General features: G+C 55.8%; 2 protein-coding genes across 2 annotated transcripts; one reads left to right on the plus strand and one right to left on the minus strand.

Moving 5' to 3' along the window:
* Positions 1-207: 207 nt before the first annotated feature.
* ENTPD7 (ectonucleoside triphosphate diphosphohydrolase 7) lies at positions 208-10,897 on the minus strand. Its single transcript, XM_065407533.1, has 12 exons — positions 10,871-10,897; positions 10,587-10,819; positions 6,997-7,202; positions 6,551-6,701; positions 5,963-6,066; positions 5,374-5,430; positions 4,632-4,780; positions 4,381-4,547; positions 2,664-2,988; positions 1,171-1,256; positions 885-1,046; positions 208-436 (listed from the first exon to the last, which is right to left on the minus strand). Exons 1-12 carry the CDS (start codon positions 10,895-10,897, stop codon positions 208-210), a joined length of 1,896 nt encoding a protein of 631 aa, XP_065263605.1.
* Positions 10,898-15,477: 4,580 nt separating this feature from the next.
* On the plus strand, positions 15,478-20,481 carry SLC25A28 (solute carrier family 25 member 28). The gene is made up of 4 exons (XM_065407647.1): positions 15,478-15,762; positions 16,592-16,820; positions 18,368-18,424; positions 19,869-20,481. Exons 1-4 carry the CDS (start codon positions 15,478-15,480, stop codon positions 20,384-20,386), a joined length of 1,089 nt encoding a protein of 362 aa, XP_065263719.1. The 3' UTR covers positions 20,387-20,481.
* The last annotated feature ends 1,008 nt before the right edge of the window (positions 20,482-21,489 follow it).

The raw sequence follows: 21,489 nt of genomic DNA on the forward strand, positions 1-21,489 counted from the left end.
TCAGAAATACAAGCACCAGAGCCATGTCCTGTGCTGCTTGGGACCTGTCAGACTCTGGTTCTGGCTCTAGGAAGAGGAGATGATGGATCTCCTGACAGGAGACTTTGGGCACTTGTCATCCAGCCTAGGTTCCAGTTCAGATGCTGGAACTGGAACCTAGAAGCAGGTTGAATTGTGGCTCAGACAGATTCCTGGGCTGTGGCAGGGTTACGGCCCCAGTTCCTGGCCTGGCAACAGCACCACCTCTTCCAGCCACAGCAGGTTGAGTGGAGCCGCGCGCAGCTGGCGTCTGTGAATGCGGCGCAGCCGCAGTAGGTAGAGGATGATGGCCAGCAGCACCACCAGAATGCAGACGAAGAAGAGATAGTGATTGTAAACGAAGGACAGGCGGAGCCAGGGGCTGTGGGCCTGTCGGCTGCTCTCCTGGCGGAGTTCCCTAGGTGGGGAGGAAAGAGAAAGGAAGAGAGGTCAGCACCCACCACTGAAGAATTAACATGAAAGCAAATGCACCTTGGCTTACTCCCTGCACTTACAGTGCCCCCTGCTGGGAAAGGTCAGGCTCTCCCCTTACAGCCACTGCCTTTGCCCTGCTCCCTACAGTAGCCAGGAGCTCGAGCTGGTGTGCGACTGCGAGGTGGAACAATCTTCCGAGGGTCGTGGAGGATTCTCCATCACCGACAATTTTTAAATCAAGATGGGATGTCTTTCTAAAAGCTCTGCCCTAGGAGTTACTGTAGGGACGTTATCTGGCCTGTGCTATACAGGTCAGATGAGATGATCGCAATGGTCCTTGGAATCTATGAATCCCCTCAGGCAATGCCCTGCCCCTCTGCAGGCCAAGCACTGGGGGCAGCCCCTGGGCTCCCACCTCAAATTTGCTTTACCTGAGTGGCAGAAACCGTGTTTTATAGAGAATGGCTCCCAGGGTCCACTGCACCTCATGGTCGTACACCAGCTGGGCCGTGTGCAGGCTGGAGTAATCCAGGGGAAAGTGGAAGCCCTCATGAAGGACTTGGTACATCCAGGCAGATTTAAAGCACTGATACCTACAGACAGAGCACATGGGACAATCAGCCAGATACCAGGGCCTCCTGCTTCTGGGAGCCCCTGGTGCTAGACACACACAGACAGGAGCCCCAGCTGTGCTCGTGGTGAGGGGAAGCTCCTTACTTGACCCGATGCTGGTCTGCGTGTGGTGAGTACAGGCCCTCTTGGAACCGTTGAGTCAGCACTGACCAGCTCAGGCCGCAGTAATCCTGGGGCAGCAAGGGAGAGAGAGCACTGTCAGCACTGTGTCAGGAGGCACAGGGCAGCACCAGTGACACTGCATTCCCCTCCAGCATAGCAAATAGAATCACAGAAATGTACGGCTGGAAGGGACCTCAAGTCTATCCCCCTGCACTGAAGCAGGACCAAGTAAACCTAGACCATCCCTGACAGGTATTTGTCCAACCTGTTCTTAGACACCTCCAGTGATGGGGATTCCACAACCTCCCTTGGAAGCCAAGTCCAGAGCCTAACAACCCTGATAATTAGAAAGTTTTTCCTAATATCGGATCTAAATCCCCCTTGCTGCACATTAAGCCCGTTACTTCTTGGCGTACCTTCAGTGGACATGGAGAACAATTGATCTCCGCTGTCTCTATAATAGCCCTTAACAGATTTGTCAACTATCACCACATCCCCCCCACACACTCACTCTTCTTTTCTCGAGACTAAACATGCCTAGTTATTTTACCCTTTCCTCATAGGTCAGGCTTTCTAAACATGTCATTTTTGTTTCTCCCCTCTGGACTCTCTCCACTTCATCCACATCTTTCCTCAAGTATGGTGCCCAGGATTGGACACAGTGCTCCAGCTGACACTTCACCAGTGCCAAATAAAGCAGGACAATGATCTCCTGTGTCTTACATATAACACTCGTGTTAATACACCCCAGAATGAGATTAGCCTTTTTTGCAACTGCATATTATTGATTCTCAATCTGCGATCCACTCTAACCCCCAAATCCTTGTCAGCCGTACTGCCATCTAGCCAGTTAGTCCCCATTTTGTGGTTGTGCATTTCATTTTTCCTTCCTAAATGAAGCACTTTGCACTTGTTTACTGAATTTCATCTTGTTGAATTCAGACCAATTCTCCACTTTGTCAGAGTCATTTTGAATTCTAATCCTGTCCTCCATAGTGCCAGCAACCGCCTCCCAGTTTGGTGTCATTTGCACATGTTATAAGCACACTCTCCAAGTCATTAACGAAAATTTTAAATAGCACCAGACCAAGGGCAGACCCCACTAGACAGGTACACCCTTCCAGTTTGACAGCAAACACAGTCTTTCAACCAGTTGTGTGCCACTTTATAGTAATTTTATCTAGGCCACATTTCCCTAGTTTGTTTCTGAGAATGCACCAGAAGGCTCACTAAAAACCAAGAAATCCCATCTATTGCTTCCCCCATCCACTAGGCCAGTAACCCTGTCAGGGAAGGATCCCCATGGGAGCTAGAGAAGGGTCAGGGCGGTACAAGTGAATCCGGGCACAAAGTAACATGCTCATCCCCCAGCACAGCACATCCCCTGGGTCAGGGTGGTGCTCACCTGGGCAGAGTGGCCCTCCAGGTGCAGCCCAGTCCCCAGCCCCCAGGCACTAGGTCAGGGCAGTTCTCACCTGGGCAGCGCGGGTGAAGCTGGGTGCATGGTAGTGGCCCCCGAGACGCAGCACGTCCTCAGTACAGTAGAAGAACTCAGAGAAGCCGTAGAACTCGCTGTTTTTGAAGTCAATGGGCGCCTGGTAAGTGTGGGTCAGGGAGGCCTGGCTGCCATTGGCCCCTGCCAGCAGAGGGCGCAGCAGCTGTGCACAGGTTTGCCAGTCTCCTTGTCCTCGGACATGCAGGGTCTGGCCACCCCTTTCTACTGTGTCCTCGAGCCCCACAGGCAGGCAGGGATCCAGAAAGGGTGTCTCAGCGCTTGTCCCCATCTGCTGGCCCTGCAGCCTGGAACAAGAGCCAGGGAAGAGACTGATTAACGGGGCTCTGCACTGACAGAGCTGTGCCCCCTGCCCCAGCCACTGGGAATACCCCTCTGAGTGCTGAGTCACCCCCTGGGCACACCCCAGCAATCGCAGCCCACTGCTACACACCCTGCCCACCTGACAAGCACACGCAGCAAAGAGCACACAGCTGCCAAAGGGACACTCTGCCCACCCAACGGGAGGACACAGCCGCAGGCCTCAGCAGCAGAAACAGGGTTACCGGCACTAGACTATCCCTGAAGCTCTGGCAGGGAGGTTTGCTCTGGGCACTGAGTGTCTCTGGCCCTGGCTACAACTCCACATGGCATTCCGAGACGGGCGCTAGAGAAATGGAGAGCAGGAGAGAAACGTCGTCGAGAGAGAGACTGGATCAGGGTGGAGGGGGAAAAGAGTTGCTGACATGGGCTCCTGCAGCTGGGTCACCCCACTGGGGGACATGGGAGAGGCCAGGTTGAGGGAGGGGAGGAACTGAGGCACAACAGACTCCAGGGTGCAGTGGGTACTGGGAAGGGCAGCGCTGTGCTCTGGGCGCTAGGGCCACATGTGGTCATACGGCTGCACTAGCTGCTGCCTCCTCATCCATCTGCCTGAACCTGCTGCAGAATCTCACCCTGACTGGCACAAGCAAACACCCCCTCCAGTCCGCAAACCTCTGCAGAGGGCCCTGGTGCCGTCCAAGCCCATGGTGGGGTCCAGAGACAGGCTGGCATGGGCTGCAGGGAGGCACTGCCCACACAGGGGGGAGGCACCCGGCATCAATCCCAGGAGAGGATGGGCTGGAGAGCTGAGGAGTCAGCTGCCTGGAGAGGAGTTGGCTGGAGGGAGCTTAACATCACAACTCATCACCCTCAGGGAGATCCCATGCAACAGGAGAGCATCCCATGAGAACAGGTAGGTACCCTGGGTGAGCACTGGGGAGTCCCCCAAACAGATAAAAACAAGGGCAGTGAGCCCTGCGCATGCCCCTCCAGCTGGAGCTGAGACTCCCTCCAGGGGAGTGCCTAGAACCCAGCCCCCCCACAGGCTGGGCTGGCCCTGCAGGGCCAATGGTTGTTAGCATGAGCCAATAGAACCCTGACTGCCCACATGCTGGCTCCCGCATACTCAGAGACAGCAGGACCTCCAGCTCCAATGCACACCCATGGGGGGTAGCCCTGCAGACTAATGGGGGCCATTTTAAAGCAGTCATCTTACACCATCACCCTTTAGGCTTCTGCAGAGATTGCTGAGATTAGACCTCACACAGGTCACCCTCCTGTTATGGGCCCTACAGCTCCAGGGGCTGGGATGTTCGAGAAACTCCCCCCTGCAGGCAGGTGCCAGTGGGGGTCTGCTGAGCCTGGGGCAGCGTTACCTGTTGTGGGCACGGGTCTGGTTCAGCACAAGCTCCTCGTAGCGCTGCCGTGCGAAGTTGCCCCCAAAGCCCAGGAAGGTGCTGACGTAGACACGGTACACGTGCTCCGTGTGCTGCACGTCACAGCCCAGGTTGAACTCAGCCAGCAGGCTCTTGGCAGCCTCCTCCTAGGGCAGAGAGAGGGGTGAGCAGCAGGGCCAAGCCTGGGGACCGCAAGGGCTGCTTTCCTGCCCTGGCGGCAAGATACGCACCTGCTGTGGGGAGGAGAAGGTCTCCATGCTGGGCACCTCGTAGGCGATTTGCAGAGAGGCACCGCCCATGTCCAAGATCCCCACCGTCCGCTTCCGCACCAGGGACTCCGCCTGACCCCCCAGGGCCACAGTGATCATTGCATCCTCCTCTGCAGCCCACAGGAGTACGTTAGCAGGACCCTGGGACCAAAGTGCACAGGGCAGCCTCCTGCCCTGCACACCCCTGACAGGGTCCCAGGAACCAACCTCACAGGGCAGCCTCCCTGCCCCCTCACCCACCAGCTCAGGGCCTTGGGAACCAAACTCTGTGGGGGACAGGGACGGAGCAGGATCCCATCTGGTTGCTGCCTAATGCAGGGAGCTCCACAAAGTGGCATAAATGGTTGACGGCAACTAAAGAGATCCCACCATCCCTGCAAGCCTCTGGTCCTACAACATCCTGAGACACCAACTCCAAACACCACCCCATCCCATCTCTACTGCCCTGCCCCCTCCCCCTCCCATCCTCTCTCATCGCTGCCCCACCACCCTACTGACCCCCAGCTCTCCACTACCTCACTCTCCCCACCCGACTGGGGCTCAGGGACTCTTCCTCCTCTGCGGCGGGGAACTGGTGCCTTGGAGCAGGGGCTGTCAACGTGCCAGGCCCTGGTTTGCTCTGGGTGCTGGGTCAACTCCAGCAGAGCTCCACCCGCCCCAGCCCCACAAGCTAGAGAGAGACGCAGGCACTGGCTGGACTCACCCTCCTCGTGATCGAATCTCCCCAGGACAAAGTTGATCCCAATCCAGGCATAGACCCCTGGGGGGGAGACACACAAACCAGTGCGTTAGGCAAAGCGCCCGCAGCAGCCAGGATGCTGGAGCCAGAGTTAGCTCTTGGAATCTGCAGTCCCTGGACTGCAGAAGGAGCAGCACTCTGGGGGTTCTTTCAGCATCTGACAGGACAGTTCCATCAGGCCTAAGGGAGCGCAGAGCCCAGCCGATTGGTGAGTTTGCATTATTGGCTCAGTGGCAGGGAACAGTGTGTACAAAGACCCATCATCTTCGCCCTGCCTATGCCGTCTGGCCTCAGAGCGAGACCTTCTCAGAGCATGCACCGGGGCTCCCACAACGCCTGTGCAGCACTGATCCCCACTCCGGCATCCAGCCCCTCCTCCCATACAAACAATTAGCACCACCTGCCCCCAGAACCACACTCCGCAGGAGGGAGCAGCCAAGCCACTTCCTACAGGCACCTGGGCCAACAGTGGCTGCAGTGAAGTCTCATCTCCCCCAGGCTCCCTACTCATAACACACATATAGGTATTAGAGGAGCTAGGTATTGTTGTTACCTTCCTGCTTCCCTGAGATCACTTCAGCTTGCGACTCGGAGAAGAGGAAATCAAACTCCAGGGGCACATTCCTCACCAAGTCCTCCAGGATCGCAGCCTGCTGTCTGCGGAGGGTACAGGAGACAGGCAGTGAGAGTTCCCCCACTGCCTGCAGGGGGCACAGGAGAGACAGTGAGCATCCTGCCCAATGGCTGCCTCTCCTTCCCTTTGGGTTAGGGCACAATGGATCCCCCTCAACATGCCCACTCTGGTTTGGAGCTGGGGGGTTGGGATTTCAGCTACTTCATTTGAGACTGAAATGTTGTCCCTCATCACAAAGGCTGCAGTGACTCCAACACCCCCATCCACACCCTTCCAGGATTCCTGAAGCCAACCCTCTGACCCCACATACTGAGCTCCCCAAGCCATCCCCTCTGCCCCCAGCACACCTGCTGGCTGGTCTCAGAGCAGCATGCTCCTTTCTCCCTTACGTGTGGCACCAGGGTTCTCTCAGGAATTCCCTGCCCTCCTTGGCTCGCCGAGTGACTGGGTGCCCCCAATGCCGGTGGAACCCAGTGACACAAGCAAGGTGCAATGGGGAGCACTCACCTCTCAGGCAGCAGCCTCATGCCCGCCGTGCACAGGATGTAGAGCGGAGTCTCCTTGTGCTTCTTTACCGGCACATGAGCTGCAGCGAAGCTGAGCAGCGGGCGCATGTAGTGACTGGCTTGCTCAGGAGTTGTTGCCAACACGGAGATCCCTGCATGGGGAAAGGGGAAACGAGTAAGAAATCAGTATCACATACACACATAGAAAGGCAGCCTAGAAGTGCTGCTCTGGGAGCAAAGCTCTGTCACTCAGACACAGGGCAGGGACTAAGAGCATGTAAACTGCCCCCCAGTCTGAGGGAGGTGAAGGGATGAGATCACTGCCCCAGACTACAGAGTGGACGAGCTCCTTCACCAGCCCTGTCCCCACCTGCACTAAAGGAAGAGCAAGCGATCAGTCCCCCACCCTTGCAGCAGGGGCTCGCGTAGGGAAGAAGGGGCACAGACCTGGCTTGATTTTCTTGACAACGGGCTGGCTGCTCTGGTCTCTCATCTGCTTGACGTCCAAAAGGTCATGAGGATTCCCATTGTGCGGCGGCCAAAAATACACAAAGACCCGGGAGCCACTGCTCCCACAATCAATGACAATCCCGTAGTTCAGCGTTGAGTCTTCTGTGTCTGTAGCTTGCAGGTCTCCCACCCGTGCCAGGTACCTGGGAGAGCAGAAAAGGGAGGATCAGTCCAATAGGCAGGAGGAGCAGAGGGCCACCCAAGGCACAGCCCCATAGCAACATGGGCATGGCCAAGATCAGGCTAGCATGAGCGCTGGGAGGCAGCCTGTTCCACACAACACTGCCTCGCGATAACGTGTAGCACTCTGCCTCCCTATGGGTGAGACCTGGGTGGGCCTTACACAGGGAAGGAGAATGGAGAGCAGATGGGACGAGCCAGCAAGGACTCAGTTCCACCCAGGGTGCACTGGGAGGGATCCCGTGCAGTCAGGGCAGCTGTGATGCTGGGGAAATTCCACTCACAGTGTCTGTAGCTGGGCAGGCTCCTCAGACACCGGCCCCCACCACCCCAGCAGCCAGGAGAGGTGTCTACCAGCTCTCCTCTCTGCAGGACAGTGCTCATGCCAACAGTTCGGCATCAGCCTCAGGGGACTGAATATCCAGGTCAGAACATCAACCAGTGATTGTAGGAGTCAGGGAGGAGTCACCCCCACACACACACATACACCCATCAGACAGGGGCACTGTAGGGCCTTGGCCGTGGCGGATGGCAGAGTCCGGGGACATGAACTTAACAGCGAACCCTAGGAGGGCTTCGCCCCCACACAATGTCTGGTCTGTCCTTCCAGAGGCCATAGGGCAGGTGTAACCACTCACAGACTGATGGGGCCTTCGCTCATTAGCCCACGCTGTAGGCTCTGCTGATGCTGCACAAAGTACTTGCCCTCAGAGCTCTGCTTCCAAAGTGGCAAGAAAGCTCCAGACTCCCTCAGGGCACTGACGAGCTCTTCTGGATCCTCAGGGCAGGAGATCAATATGGCTGATTGATCCCTTCCCTCGCAGGCCCCCCGCCGGCTGCAAATGCGGCTGTGCCCGTTGGCTGAGTCAGCGCAATGCTAGCTGCCCGCACGCAGGCAGGCAGGGCAGAACCAGGGGCTGCAGCTTCACTTTTCCATTAGTAAAAGTGATAACAGAATTAGGATGCCCTGGCTCAGCACCATTACCCAGCCCAGAGCATCCACTTCCACGAGGCTCCGATGACCCCCGGGCTATAATATGGACAATAAACAACCTCAACTCAATTACAGCGGCACCGGGGGGACATGCCTGCCCTTCCCTGAGCCCCAGAAGCTGGTACTGAAAGTGGAACTGCCCAGCACAGAGCTGGCGCCTCACTGGCCCTGTGCTTCTGGAGTAATTGTGTTACAGCCAGAGCCCTCGGCACTCTGACAAGGGAGGGGAAAAATTACTGACCTTGTGATCCTGTGTCTCTGGAGATGCTGCTCCAGCAGGACTCACTCTGGCCTCTCAGCCCTGCCATGCGAGACCCCTGGAGCTCCCCCAGAGCTTACGGGCAGCAATAGCACGGCAGTTTCATGTCAGTCACGTGCCACTCCCTCACAAACTTTCCACATAGTCCCTCCATTATGCAGGACACAAAATTCCCAGGAAAAACAGCCAAATCGAGAGGCTCAATGTCCAATGAGGCATGAAAACTAATGGGCTGGGAAGAGAGAGGCCCCTCCAACCTGGGGGTGGCGGAAGGGAGCATCCTGATGGATGAGCTCTTCAGAAGAGCAAACCAAGGCCCCAGTCTTGTCACTGGCAGAGCCCTGACTGGCCATTTCTCTACAGATTCCATCTGTGCAGGACTCTCCCTCCGGGGGCATAAGGAGCTCAAGGGATGCTCCAACCAGAGAGAGAAGTTGCAATGAGAAGCAACGGCCACGGGAGGGGTTTCTTTAATCCACATGTAGAAACACAGACCCAGAAAGGAGCAAATCCCTTCTTTCAAGGGCAGCTTCAGACAACATTCAACGCGCAGGAGGAGCAGCAATTAGGGACACAGCCCTGTAAAAATGGTTGGCCAACTGCTAATACTGGGCTCCCCAAGAGAGAACAAAGCTTTTCCTGGGGGCAGGAGAGTTTGGCCTCTCTGTCTTGGAAATGAGTTCTGTAGGGTGGAGGGGCTGAAACAGGACTCCTTCTTGGTAGCCAATGCAAGCACTGACACTTGGGGACGTCAGGGGAGAGGACCACAGAGCAGCTTTGGAGACACCCCTGAGACAGGCTGATGCGGCAGCCTAGTGTTGCCTTCTAGTTTCAGGCCAGCCAGATGACAGATGCAATGTGACATGCAGTCCGACATCCTTAGTACTCTTGGGAACAGCACTGTCCACTGAATTGGTGTCCGGAGAAAGAAGGAGTTGGGTAGACTTGCTGAGGGATTTAGTCCACTCCAAGGAGAGCACCAAGGGTCTTTTAACTTTAAATTCCAATATCATCTTGGAGAGGAACTGTGGGTGAATGCAAAGCACCACACTTCCCTTGCTGGATGCTACCCGTCGGGTATGGAGAAGATACGGGACTCAAGACCAGGGGTCACTCAGAGAGAAGTAAACTGCATAACATTTCTGTCATCTGTGCTGTTCTTCAGAAGTCTGACAGAAAAGGGCTAAGTGGCTGGGAGGTCCAACACGTGCAACTGGCAGGATCATCTGCCTGAAACCCCAGAGGAAGTAACAGCTCTGAGCAAAGAGTGAAAGCAAGGCACAGAGCTTCCTATACTAGTACAATGTTTCTGTTTCTCTGAACAATTTACTATGAGCTGTTCTCTATACACAGAGGGGGACATGTTTTGTGTAAGCAGCTTCCAGGCAGTCTAAGGAATTTAATTTCCTTATTTTTTTATTGTTGAGTCTCTATTGTAAATATTTTATTGTAAATCCCCCTTTCTGAAGTTTATTGTGCCAACCCTCTCTCCCCTGAGGATGCTAAACTTGATTATACTGTTGTCAAGACCGCCTAATAGATCAACCGTGCCTCCTTCTTAAATCAGCTGTTGCATGTTCTCGGGACTAAGGTGAGAATAACCTCTCTCCTTGTGTGCTCTGGAACTAGCAGTTTCAAGAAGCAGTTGTTTAAGGTATCAAGAAATGGCTTCTCTAAACCTTGTCCTGCTGAGACATATCACTAGCTTATACCAAGTCACACATTATTACTGTTTTCATTAGACTTTGATCCCTCTCCACTTTGTGCATTCAGTCTCCAGTCTCTGGGCAGGAGACTGCTAACCAAACACGTATAATCACATTCTTATGGGTTAGGATGTGTACAGATCCTGTTATGTGGTCCACTCCCCTCAAAAATTCTCTCGCTAGATTCTACGGAATCTTCTCTGTGTCCTGGTCAGCTGCCCTGCCTTCATGGCATAATCTATCCTGCCTGTATAATCTAATACACAGCCAAGTCATACAGCGTCCCACTGATTTGTCATTTCACCAAGTTTCTGAAATGCCTGTGATGACAAAGCTCCTCTTCCCTTGCCAGGCCCAATGAAGAGACTCCAACCCAGGGCTCACTCACCTCTCAAACTGCTTGTCTGGGGGGGGAGAGGAGCGCCAACGGCGCAGATCTGTGGCTGCCATGAGTAGCAGGAGACAGACTCCAAGAAAGAGTCCCAGCAGGGCCAGTCGCTGACGGGGACACAGGCTCACCAGGGGCACAGTGAAATGCCATGATGCTGGGCACAGGCAGGAAATGCTGATTCTGAAAGAGGACAGAAGGGAGCAGTGAGAGCACAAGAAGCCAGCAGGTACCTGGAGGATCCTACAGGGCCCTCAAACCCACACTGCCTCCTACTCACTTACCAGGAATGTCCCCAGGCCCTCCTTCATAGGTGCAGATGCACTGTCCAGCCTGCCACTGGCTCCCAGTGTGCTTGGCACTGTCCACACCCTAAGGCGGCAGGAAGGGGTGTATAGTACACTGGGGTGTGATGGTCTGTCAGTTATACATTATGCTAGTGGATGGATTTGGGGGTTGGTTTGTTTTTTAAACACCCAGATTTCTCCTCTACCTCCTCCTCCCACCCCATACACACCAATTAAGAACATAAGAATGGCCATACTGGGTCAGACCAAAGGTCCATCCAGCCCAGTATCCTGTCTTCCGACAGTGACCAATGCCAGGTGCCCCAGAGGGAGTGAACCTAACAGGTAATGATCAAGTGATCTCTCTCCTGCCATCCATCTCCAGCCTCTGACAAACAGAGGCTAGGGACACCATTCCTTACCCATCCTGGCTAATAGCCATTAAATGGACTTAACCTCCATGAATTTATCTAGTTCTCTTTTAAACACTGTTATAGTCCTAGCCTTCACAACCTCCTCAGACAAGGAGTTCCACAAGTTGACTGTGCACTGCGTGAAGAAGAACTTCCTTTTATTTGTTTTAAACCTGCTGCCCATTAATTTCATTTGGTGGCCCCTAGTTCTTATATTATGGGAACAAATAAATAACTTTTCCTTATTCACTTTCTCCACACCACTCATGCTTTTATATACCTCTATGATATCCCCCCTTAGTCTCCTCTTTGCCAAGCTGAAAAGTCCCAGCCTCTTTAATCTCTCTTCATATGGGACCCGGTCCAAACCCCTAATCGTTTTAGTAGCCCTTCTCTGAATCTTTTCTAATGCCAGTATATCTTTTTTGAGATGAGACCACATCTGTACGCAGTATTCAAGATGTGAGCGTATCATGGATTTATATAAGGGCAATAAGATATTCTCCGTCTTATTCTCTATCCCTTTTTTTGATGATTCCTAACATCCTGTTTGCTTTTTTGACTGCCGCTGCACACTGTGTGGACGTCTTCAGAGAACTATCCACTATGACGACAAGATCTTTTTCCTGATTAGTTGTAGCTAAATTAGCCCCCATCATATTGTATGTATAGTTGGGGTTATTTTTTCCAATGTGCATTACTTTACATTTATCCACATTAAATTTCATTTGCCATTTTGTTGCCCAATCACTTAGTTTTGTGAGATCTTTTTGAAGTGCTTCACAGTCTGCTTTGGTCTTAACTATCTTGAGCAGTTTAGTATCATCTGCAAACTTTGCCACCTCACTTTTTACCCCTTTCTCCAGATCATTTATGAATAAGTTGAATAGGATTGGTCCTAGGACAGACCCTTGGGGAACACCACTAGTTACCCCTCTCTATTCTGAAAATTTACCTTTTATTCCTACCCTTTGTTCCCTGTCTTTTAACCAGTTCTTAATCCATGAAAGGATCTTCCCTCTTATCCCATGAAAACTTAATTTACGTAAGAGCCTTTGGTGAGGGACCTTGTCAAAGGCTTTCTGGAAATCTAAGTACACTATATCCACTGAATCCCCACCTCTTCCCCCACCCCACCCTGCAGCCTCCCCTGCAATGCCCTCCTGTCTCCCTCCCCCCGCAGCATTGGATCCTTGCTACCCTTGAGATGAGCTGCTCACTCATGAGAGGTAGTGGGACAGTACCATCACTATAGCTAAGGCTGAGACAAATTTATTGTTTAGTAGCCAAATTTTCTAAGTGTTCTAAAATCCAAATGCTGACTTGGATGGTCTTGAAATTTGCTGTGCCTCATGGGGCTGGGGTAAGGATAGCAACCCAAATGGGAGGACATTTGAGCAAGGGGTTCCCAAGACACAGATGCCCTTCCCTTCCCCCCCCCCCGAAAAACATGTGACATCAAAAATTTACAGTTTTCATAATATTTTTGGCACATCTGGGGCTCAAACTATGGCTCTGACTCTCCCCAACCTGCTCAGGATTGATCATAGCTTTTGTCAAACACCCACTGCCCCTTTCGGGAAACAATATTTTTAAAACTATTCAGGGAGAAAAGCTGGACTTACAATGTGGCTTGAGCAAAACCGACAAGCTAGAGAAAGTTATTTGTGTCTTTGAAGCAGGACTAGGCTCTTGCAAGTCAGAGTGTTTGCAGGTACCCTGACAGCAGAGTAAGTGGGTGGTCAGTGACCCAGAGCAGCACCCACCCACTGCCAGTTTGAGTCCTGCCTTTGCAGCTTTCGGAGACTGTGTGTTCAGCACATTAGCTGCGCCTTGCCAGTGTTCTGCATGGGTGTTTTCTGGAAGTCTTGCCTAAGAGCAACACTTCTGGCTTAAGAGTTAATATTTCAAAGTGCTCTAAAATGTATGTGCAGACTCTGATTTTACTCTAGAAGTATTGTTAAGGAAAATGGCATTAAGGAAATTGCTGGAAGATGGAGACTCTAGTAAGTAGCAGCATTAGTGTAATGTAAACGTACTCCATGCTCTTCACTCATTTTCTGAATAGGACAGAGTGTTGATTGCTCATTACAGCCATCTGTAACCCACGCAAACCTGCTCCCACAGCCTCTCCCCCCCCCCCCCCGGCCTCCCATGACTGGAGAAATGTTAACTGGTCACTTAACCTTGAAATGTGTGTTAACTACTTATGCTAAACAATCTGTTCCATCTTGTATTTAGCTGTGACACCCTGAGTACATTTCCCAGACCTGAAGAGCTGTGTAAGCTTGACAGCTCATCTCTCTCACCAACAGAAGTTGGTCCAACAAAAGACACCCCCACCCCCGTCTCTGTAACATCCTGGGACCAACATGACTACAACAATACTGCATACAACTTTCTCTATATGCATCCACAAACCAAGGGATCCCACCTATCAATTTCACCCCTCAAAGCGCTGTAGTTCCTGCGAAAAGGGGGTCAAAAGACATGTCAGACACTAGAAACAATTAGTCACCTGGCCCTTTTGAAGCTACAGCAAACCTCAGAGGAGGTCCCTCCCCCCGCTTGCTACAGAAAAACCAAGCAGGGTGCAAACGAGAGGAGGCGGACACGGGCCTAGGCCTTGGGTTCAAGTCGCTGCTCTGCCACTGAGCCCCTGTGGGACGGGACAAGTCACGTCGCCTCGGTTCTCCCTGGGGGACAGGAGGCCAAGGTCCCTGCCTGCCTCACGCGGCGCTGCGAGGCAGGGGCTGGGGCGCGGGCGGCTCTCGGAAATGACCTGGACGGGGAACACGTTAAATACCCGGCTGGAAGGAACCCCCGGGCCCAGGGCAGAGCCGAGGCTGCCGAGTAGCGCTGGCGGTCCCTGAGCGCGGCGCTTCCTGCTGGGCCCGGCCCGCCGGCTCCGTGCGGCCCCCGCCTCTCACCTGGCCATGGGCCCCGCTCGCGGACTCGGCAGCGGCGCGTCACCTCCCCGCCCCCCTGGCCTGGCCAGGGGCCCCGGCGGGCGGGCGGCCGCGAGCGGGCAGGGCCGCCCCCGCCATCAGCGCCGAGCTTCCGCCCAGCAGCAGGTGGGTCCCGGGCCGGTTCCTCCCTGGCGGCCGGGCTGGGAGCCAGTGGCGGGGAGTTCCCCGGGCTCCACCGGTCCCGAGCGTTCCTCTCCCCAGCCGCGCCGCAAGCTGCGCCGGGGACGCTGCAGCGGCAGCCACGTCACCAGGGCGACAGCAAGCAGCCAATGAGAGGCCCGCATGAGGGAAGGGGCGGGCTCCCCAAGTTTCGCCATCTGAATGGATCGTATTGGACCTGCCCATCTTTCCAAAACCCAATCGATGCCCTGCCCGGCGCCGGAACCCCGCCCCCGCAGAGTGAGGAGCCAATCAGAATGAAAGGCCGGCAGAGCCCAACGTTTCCTTTTACGTCACGGTCGTGGCCAATCAAGCACCGAGTCTCTCATCAGTGGCTCCCTCTCTTTGGCGAATGTCACTGGAGTGCGGGCCAATCGCGGAGGCCTCAGTGTGATTCTGCCCCTTTGGGCGGGGTCATCTGAAGATACGCGCTCAATTTTGGGTCTTCTTAGCCAATCGCGGTACAAGCTAACGCTTATCCCGCTTCCGCCCCTGGGCGTCACCATCATGAAAGAACCAATCAGGGGCTATCAAACCAATAACACGCGCGTTGGAACGCGAAGCAAGAGCCAATCAAGACCCGGGTTTCTGAGTGGCAGCCGAAAAACCCAATAGCTGCTTCTCTGCCATGATAATGGCGATTTTGAGGGACAGGAGGAACCAATAAAGCTCGAAGGGGACAAAAGGTCAAAGATCGGCTGCCCAATCGGCTCTTCAGATGGACGGGAGCAAAGGATCAGTTGGCCAATAGGCTCCATGGATGGGCGGGGCTGAAGACATAGCTGGCCAGTAGGCGTTGTGGATGAGTGTGTCGGAGGGAGCGGCTGCCCAATGGGAACTGGGCATGTATGGGGTCTAGTGCGCGGCTAACCAATAGAAGTTGTCGGTAGGCGGGCGGATGGCGAGACTGGCCAATAGAGGCCGCTGGTGGGAGGGGCGGACCGTGCGGCTGGCCAATAGGCACTGAGGGGGCGTGGCAGGCTGAGCGGGAGCCTCCGGCCGGACGCGGCCCGTAGCTGATACGGCGGCTCGCGGAGCTGGATCAGAGGCCCCGGGCGGCACCATGGAGCTAGGGGCGGGCGCGGGGACGGGCGCGGGCCCCGGGGGCGGGCCGCAGCCGGGCCGCATCCTGCTGCTGCTGGGCGGGGGCCCCGGCTGGGCCCGGCGGGGCGGGGCGGAGGCCGAGCCCGGGCCCGGGGGCTCCGAGGCGGCGCGGAGGCCGGAGCCCGGCTCCGACCCTGACTACGAGGCGCTGCCGCAGGGCGCCGCCGTCTCCACCCACATGCTGGCCGGGGCCGTGGCGGGGGTGCTGGAGCACTGCGTGATGTACCCCATCGACTGCGTCAAGGTGAGGGGCCGCGCTGCGAGCCGGGGGCTGCCCGGGCGTGGAGCTGGCTGGGCGGGGCCCTGTGCCCCGCGCTCCGCTGAGGCTGGACCGGCCCTTCTGGCTAACCCGGTGTCCTGCCTGAGGCTGGCCCGGCCCGGCCCGGGACCGGACCCTTCTGGCTAACCCCGTGTCCTGCCTGGGCTCTGCCGCCTGGCCTGGGACCGGACCCTTCTGGCTAACCCGGCGTCCTGCCTGGGCTCTGCCGCCTGGCCTGGGACCGGACCCTTCTGGCTAACCCGGTGTCCTGCCTGGGCTCTGCTGCCCGCCCCGGGACCGGACCCTTCTGGCTAACCCCGTGTCCTGCCTGGGCTCTGCTGCCCGGCCCGGGACCGGACCCTTCTGGCTAACCCCGTGTCCTGCCTGGGCCCTGCTGCCCGGCTCGGGACAGGACCCTTCTGGCTAACCCCGTGTCCTGCCTGGGCCCTGCTGCCCGGCTCGGGACAGGACCCTTCTGGCTAACCCCGTGTCCTGCCTGGGCCCTGCTGCCTGGCTCGGGACAGGACCTTCTGGCTACCCTGGCGTCCTGCCTGAGGCTGGCCTGGCCCGGCATCCTGCCTGGGCTCTGCTGCCCAGCCCGGGACCGGACCCTTCTGGCTAACCCGGCGTCCTGCCTGGGCTCTGCCGCCTGGCCCGGGACAGGACCTTCTGGCTGACCCGGCGTCCTGCCTGGCGCTGCTGTCTGGGCTCTCCAGCACATCCCTGGGCAGCATGGGGAGAACTGGGAGCCGGGGCTGGGCTGTCCACAGAGTCATTCAGTGCGTGTAACACCCGTCTCTTGCTGCACTTTCAGACGCGGATGCAGAGTTTGCAGCCGGAGCCTGCCGCCCGCTATCGGAACGTGCTCGAGGCCCTGTGGCGGATCGTCCAGACAGAGGGATTCTGGAGGCCAATGCGGGGCATGAACATCACAGCCACTGGGGCCGGCCCTGCCCACGCCTTGTATTTCGCCTGCTATGAAAAGTTAAAAAAGACATTGAGTGATGTTATCCATGCTGGGGGCAATAGCCATGTGGCCAATGGTATTGATCCTTCCTGCACCGCTTCCCTGCACCACCATCCCCGAGGGGCTAGAGCAGCTGAGGGCAGCCCTGCTGGCTGGGGCGGTAAAGTCAAGGGCAGGGGCAGCCCCAGAAGCCAGGTCTCCTGTGCTCCCCCAGGATGACTCAGTAGAGCTCAGACTGGTTGTCAGAGCAGTTTCTCTCCCCTGCCTAGTTACCATCTCCCAAACACTGCCCTGACCTATACCTGCATAACTCTGTACCAGCCCTACTGGAGCGCTGTGTCCGCTCCTCTGCACTGGCTGTAGGGCAGGCAAGGGCTGTGCAGCAGTGGCCACAGTGAATCAAGGGGAGAGCATGAGTGGCACTAGAGGTGCTTGCTACTGTTTAGACCCATTCATGGGGCCAGGTGCAGCAATGGGGAAAACAAATGTGCCCCAGCTAATGGGAGGGGGGAGCAGGGTGTGTGTGTGTTAGTTCTTTGGGCAGTCAGGAATAGGGTCCGTGTAGGGGTCAGGGCTTGCTGAGTGGCTCTCCAAGGTGCTGTAATGCCACCGATTTCCTCATCCAGCCCAGGACGCGGTTTCTTTGGTGATGCTGTGGCCAATGGGCAGGGAGACTCGATTGGTAGCAGCGGCCGGGGCTGATGCTTAGTGCGGTGGTCTTAAAGCATTAGACGTGCTGCACTTAGGCCAGTCTGCTCAAGATGGAGCAGATGTGCTAAGTAATGTCCTCTCTCCAGTCACTAGCTAGCAGCCCATCTGCGCAGTGCTCTGGTTCCACATCACCCTTCCCTACCAATCCCAGCGCTGGGCAAGGGGAAGTGCTGTACTCGTGCCTGCACCTGTTCATAGACCTGTCTGAGATGTTCCCAGGTATCTGGCTTTGAGGAACAGGTTAGTGGGGCTGGGAGCTGGCCAACACCTGCCCCTTGCTCACAGCAACACCTGTGGATGGGAGCTGCCTGCAGGACTCCCCCTCGTCTCTAGCTGGGATTGACCGCAGCATTGTGGGTAGGTAGAGTGGAGCAGGGTTCAGGATGCAACCCTCAGAGTTCCCGTGCCTCATTCCCAGTGGTGCCTTTGACTTTCTCTGGCTCCCCACGCTGCTGTGCTTGAACAGATTTGGGACTCATTGGACCTGCATTGGAGGGTGTCTTTCACCCTGGTGGATACTGGGGTGCAGTGGGATCCTGACTATGGAGTGGTTTCTCACTCTGGGACACGGTGAGGCATGGTCCCATAGGGTCCCTGTGAATTTGCTGTTTGCATCTTCTCTCTAGTAGGTGCTGGGATTAAGTGAGGCCTAGTCGTCTCCATAAGGACCTGGCAGATTATTGCACTTCCTCTCAATTTGTGGGTTCTGAAGCTGGGGATTCCTGGATTCTGGCCCTCTTCTTGGGCAGGATGTGGTGGCTGCATTAGAAATTTACCAATCTTCTCCTTTCTGGTAGTGGAGTCCTGGCAGTGGGTGTCTCCCTCTCCTCTGGCGAGGGGCTCTGGGGCTCAGTGGAGCCCCGGGTCTCTCGCCCTCTCCTCCCCTCACATGTGTCAGTTCTTGTTTTACAGGTGCAGCGGGGTGTGTAGCAACATTGCTCCATGATGCAGCTATGAACCCTGTGGAAGGTAATGATGACCCTGTGCCCACTGCAGGGGAGGCCCTGTAGGCGGGGGTGAGGGTGTGTGGTGCTTCCTCTGTGCGGGAGCTGAATTCATCTCTGTGCTGTGCTCCTGTCTGTGGCACCAGGGGGCGCTCTCCTCATTCTGTCCTAACTAGGGAGAGTCCTGCGGAGAGCAACATCCCCTGCCTAGGGCCCAGGCCTGGATAGCTCAGTGGTATCCATTTAGGGAGTTGGATTAGCCAGAAGGTTTCTATTCTAGGAAAAAGGAGCCAGCCTCAGCCTGGGGAACCTAGGGCCAGAGAGTGAGGGAGCCAGCCCTTCCCCCCAAGGGACTTGTCATGAGGATCAGCAGAGAAAGCGACAGCTCTAGTTAGCGGATCTGAATTCAGATTACCAGCGATCTGGGCTGTGGTGAGTGCAGTTCTCACCTGGGCCCACCTGTGCTGAGATTGTCCGCTAGGGAGAGGGTGTGAGTGCTGGGAGAAATTGCTCTGTGGAAGCGGCCTTCCCTCAAGGTCCTGAATCCCCTTTGCAGGGTGTTCCCAGGAGAGCCTTCGCAAGATACATACTTGCAGCCAAATGCCTCTTGAGTCTGAGTGCCCCTGCAAAGGTGCAGAGCTGGGCTTGCCCATTGCTTGGATGTTACTCCCCAAGAACATGGAGGTGCTTTTGGCTCCGTAGATGACATTCCCTCCCTGTGGTGGGGCTGATCCCTATGCCCCACACTAAGGTGTGCTTTGGCTCTTTCTGCAGGACATGGGATGGTAGGCCTGGGGTCCCGCCCAAATTCCAGCTCCGTTATTTGCATTCTGTCTCCTGAATCCCCCTGCAGTTGCAGTCAGAGAGTTGTTTCTGCTCTGCTGTGTAGAGCTGGAGTTTGGCTCTTGAACTGCTGCTGGATGTGATCAGGGCTGTGGCTGTAGATGAGCACATGTATCTGCTGGCTGAATTAGTGAAATACTTGGGGATATTCTGGGATGGAAGATGCTGTAGAAATGCAGGGATGTGCCCAGATGCTGAGATCCATCTGAGAGACGGAATGATGTTCTCTGACTGCCTCATAGGTCTGTAACAATGGAGGGAGGGATTGGTCTCCCCAAGGGAAGATGTAGATGCTTGGTGCTGAGCTCAGCATGCGAATGCTGACTGAAACAAAGTGTAGCAGCCCTTGGGTGTGCAGCCGGATACTAATATGGTGAGGTAGCTGGCACCCAGCAAAGAGCTGTTCTAGCTAGATTCCTGGCTGGGTGTGGGGATGCTGGGAGTTACGGATCTTGAACCAGGGGTTTTCTGGTCTTAGTTGTCAGTGGTCTCTGAAGCCAGTGAGAATAGAAACCAGGGAGCTCCCTAGCCCTATACTCATCCTTTCTCTCTCTCTCTTGTCATCCTCTCGGTGGCTTGGCCACTTGACGCTGTCACTGACTCTTGCTGCTGCCATCCGCCCCAAGTGATCAAGCAGAGGATGCAGATGTACAACTCACCGTACCAGCGGGTGACGGACTGTGTGCAGGCCGTATGGCGCAACGAAGGGGCCGGGGCCTTCTACCGCAGCTACACCACCCAGCTCACTATGAACATCCCCTTCCAAGCCATCCACTTCATGACTTACGAGTTTCTGCAAGAGCAGCTCAACCCCCAAAGACAGTATAACCCTGGCTCTCATGTGGTCTCAGGGGCCTGCGCGGGTGCTGTGGCCGCTGCTGCTACCACGCCATTGGACGTTTGCAAAACGCTGCTCAACACCCAGGAGTCCCTGGCCTTGAACTCCAACATCAGTGGACATATCACAGGCATGGCCAATGCTTTCAGGACGGTGTACCGAGTGGGCGGTGTGACCGCCTACTTCCGTGGGGTCCAGGCCCGGGTCATTTACCAGATGCCCTCCACAGCCATTGCTTGGTCCGTGTACGAGTTTTTCAAATACATCCTCACCAAGCGCCAGGAGGAGCGCCGGGCTGGGAAGTGAGTCAGAGCTTGGCCCTGCTCTGGGCCCACATAATCTCCCCTCCCTGCCTCTGCCTCTCGGTGTCTCCCTTTGGTTTGGTTTGTGCTGGAGATGGGGAGGCAGGAAAGCCTTTGGGTTCTTGCAAGGTCATCTCTTGCCTGGGGCTGCTGCAGCTCTCCTCAGACAGCACAGCCTGCCCCTGTCCCCGAACCCTCGAGTGATGTCATCCTGGAAGCTACAGCCCAGGTGACCTGCCCTTGCACTTCCACCTAGGAGTTGTGTTCCTGCTCTTCCCCTACCAAATCTCCTTGAACCTAAAGCTTTGTCTCTCTGGGGATAACAAACACCATGACCCACCACTGGCAAGTCAAAGCTCAGGTGCTCAGGAAAGGTCCTTGCCGTTGCCTGGAGCGCCAGGGGCTATTGGCTGGTTTCTGGCTGGGGGAAGTGTAAGCTTAGCCGTTGTCTAGCAGCACGCACACACAGATGCACACCTGACACCGACCGCCCTGTTGCCAGCTGGCAGGAAGGATTGCCTGGGAGGGGAGTTCGTAGATTTGTGGTTGTTCCTACTCTTGGCGCCTCCAATAAAGAATTCTGCTTTATTGTCATGTCCCTTGTTACTCTTGTAAAGCCCAGCTCCTGGGGTCTGGCTTGGGGTCTTTCAGTAGCTCTCCAGCCAGTGTTATGCAGTTGTACAGGCTGCGGATGGTGCTCCCATCTTGCACGATGGGGAGATGTAACTAACTGCTGAGCTGCTGAAAGCTCCCTGCTTGGAGCTGGGGTGGGAGGGAGGGGAAATGTGGCAGGCTGGTGGTGAGGCAGGGCTGTTAGCCAGCAGCCAGAGAGTTGGGAAATGGGCAGGGTGGTGGCGAATGGGAGGCGATGATGGGAAAATGGCAGCAAAGGAAGGGAGACTGGGCTGGCTGATGATCCCTATTGGGAGAAGTGGGACCAGGCAGCGGTCAATGGGATATATGCCGAGAAGCGCTCTCAAGGTATGGCCCTCGATATGGAATTGTTCCAGAGCTCTAGGCAAGGGCTGGGTTCCTGCAGATTTGGGGAGTAAAGGGAGGAGCTTCCTGGCTGCTATTGAGGGAGGAAGAGGTAGGTGTAGGGGAAGG

The sequence above is a fragment of the Emys orbicularis genome, chromosome 7 (assembly GCF_028017835.1).
Source record: "Emys orbicularis isolate rEmyOrb1 chromosome 7, rEmyOrb1.hap1, whole genome shotgun sequence".
NCBI lineage: Eukaryota > Metazoa > Chordata > Testudines > Emydidae > Emys > Emys orbicularis.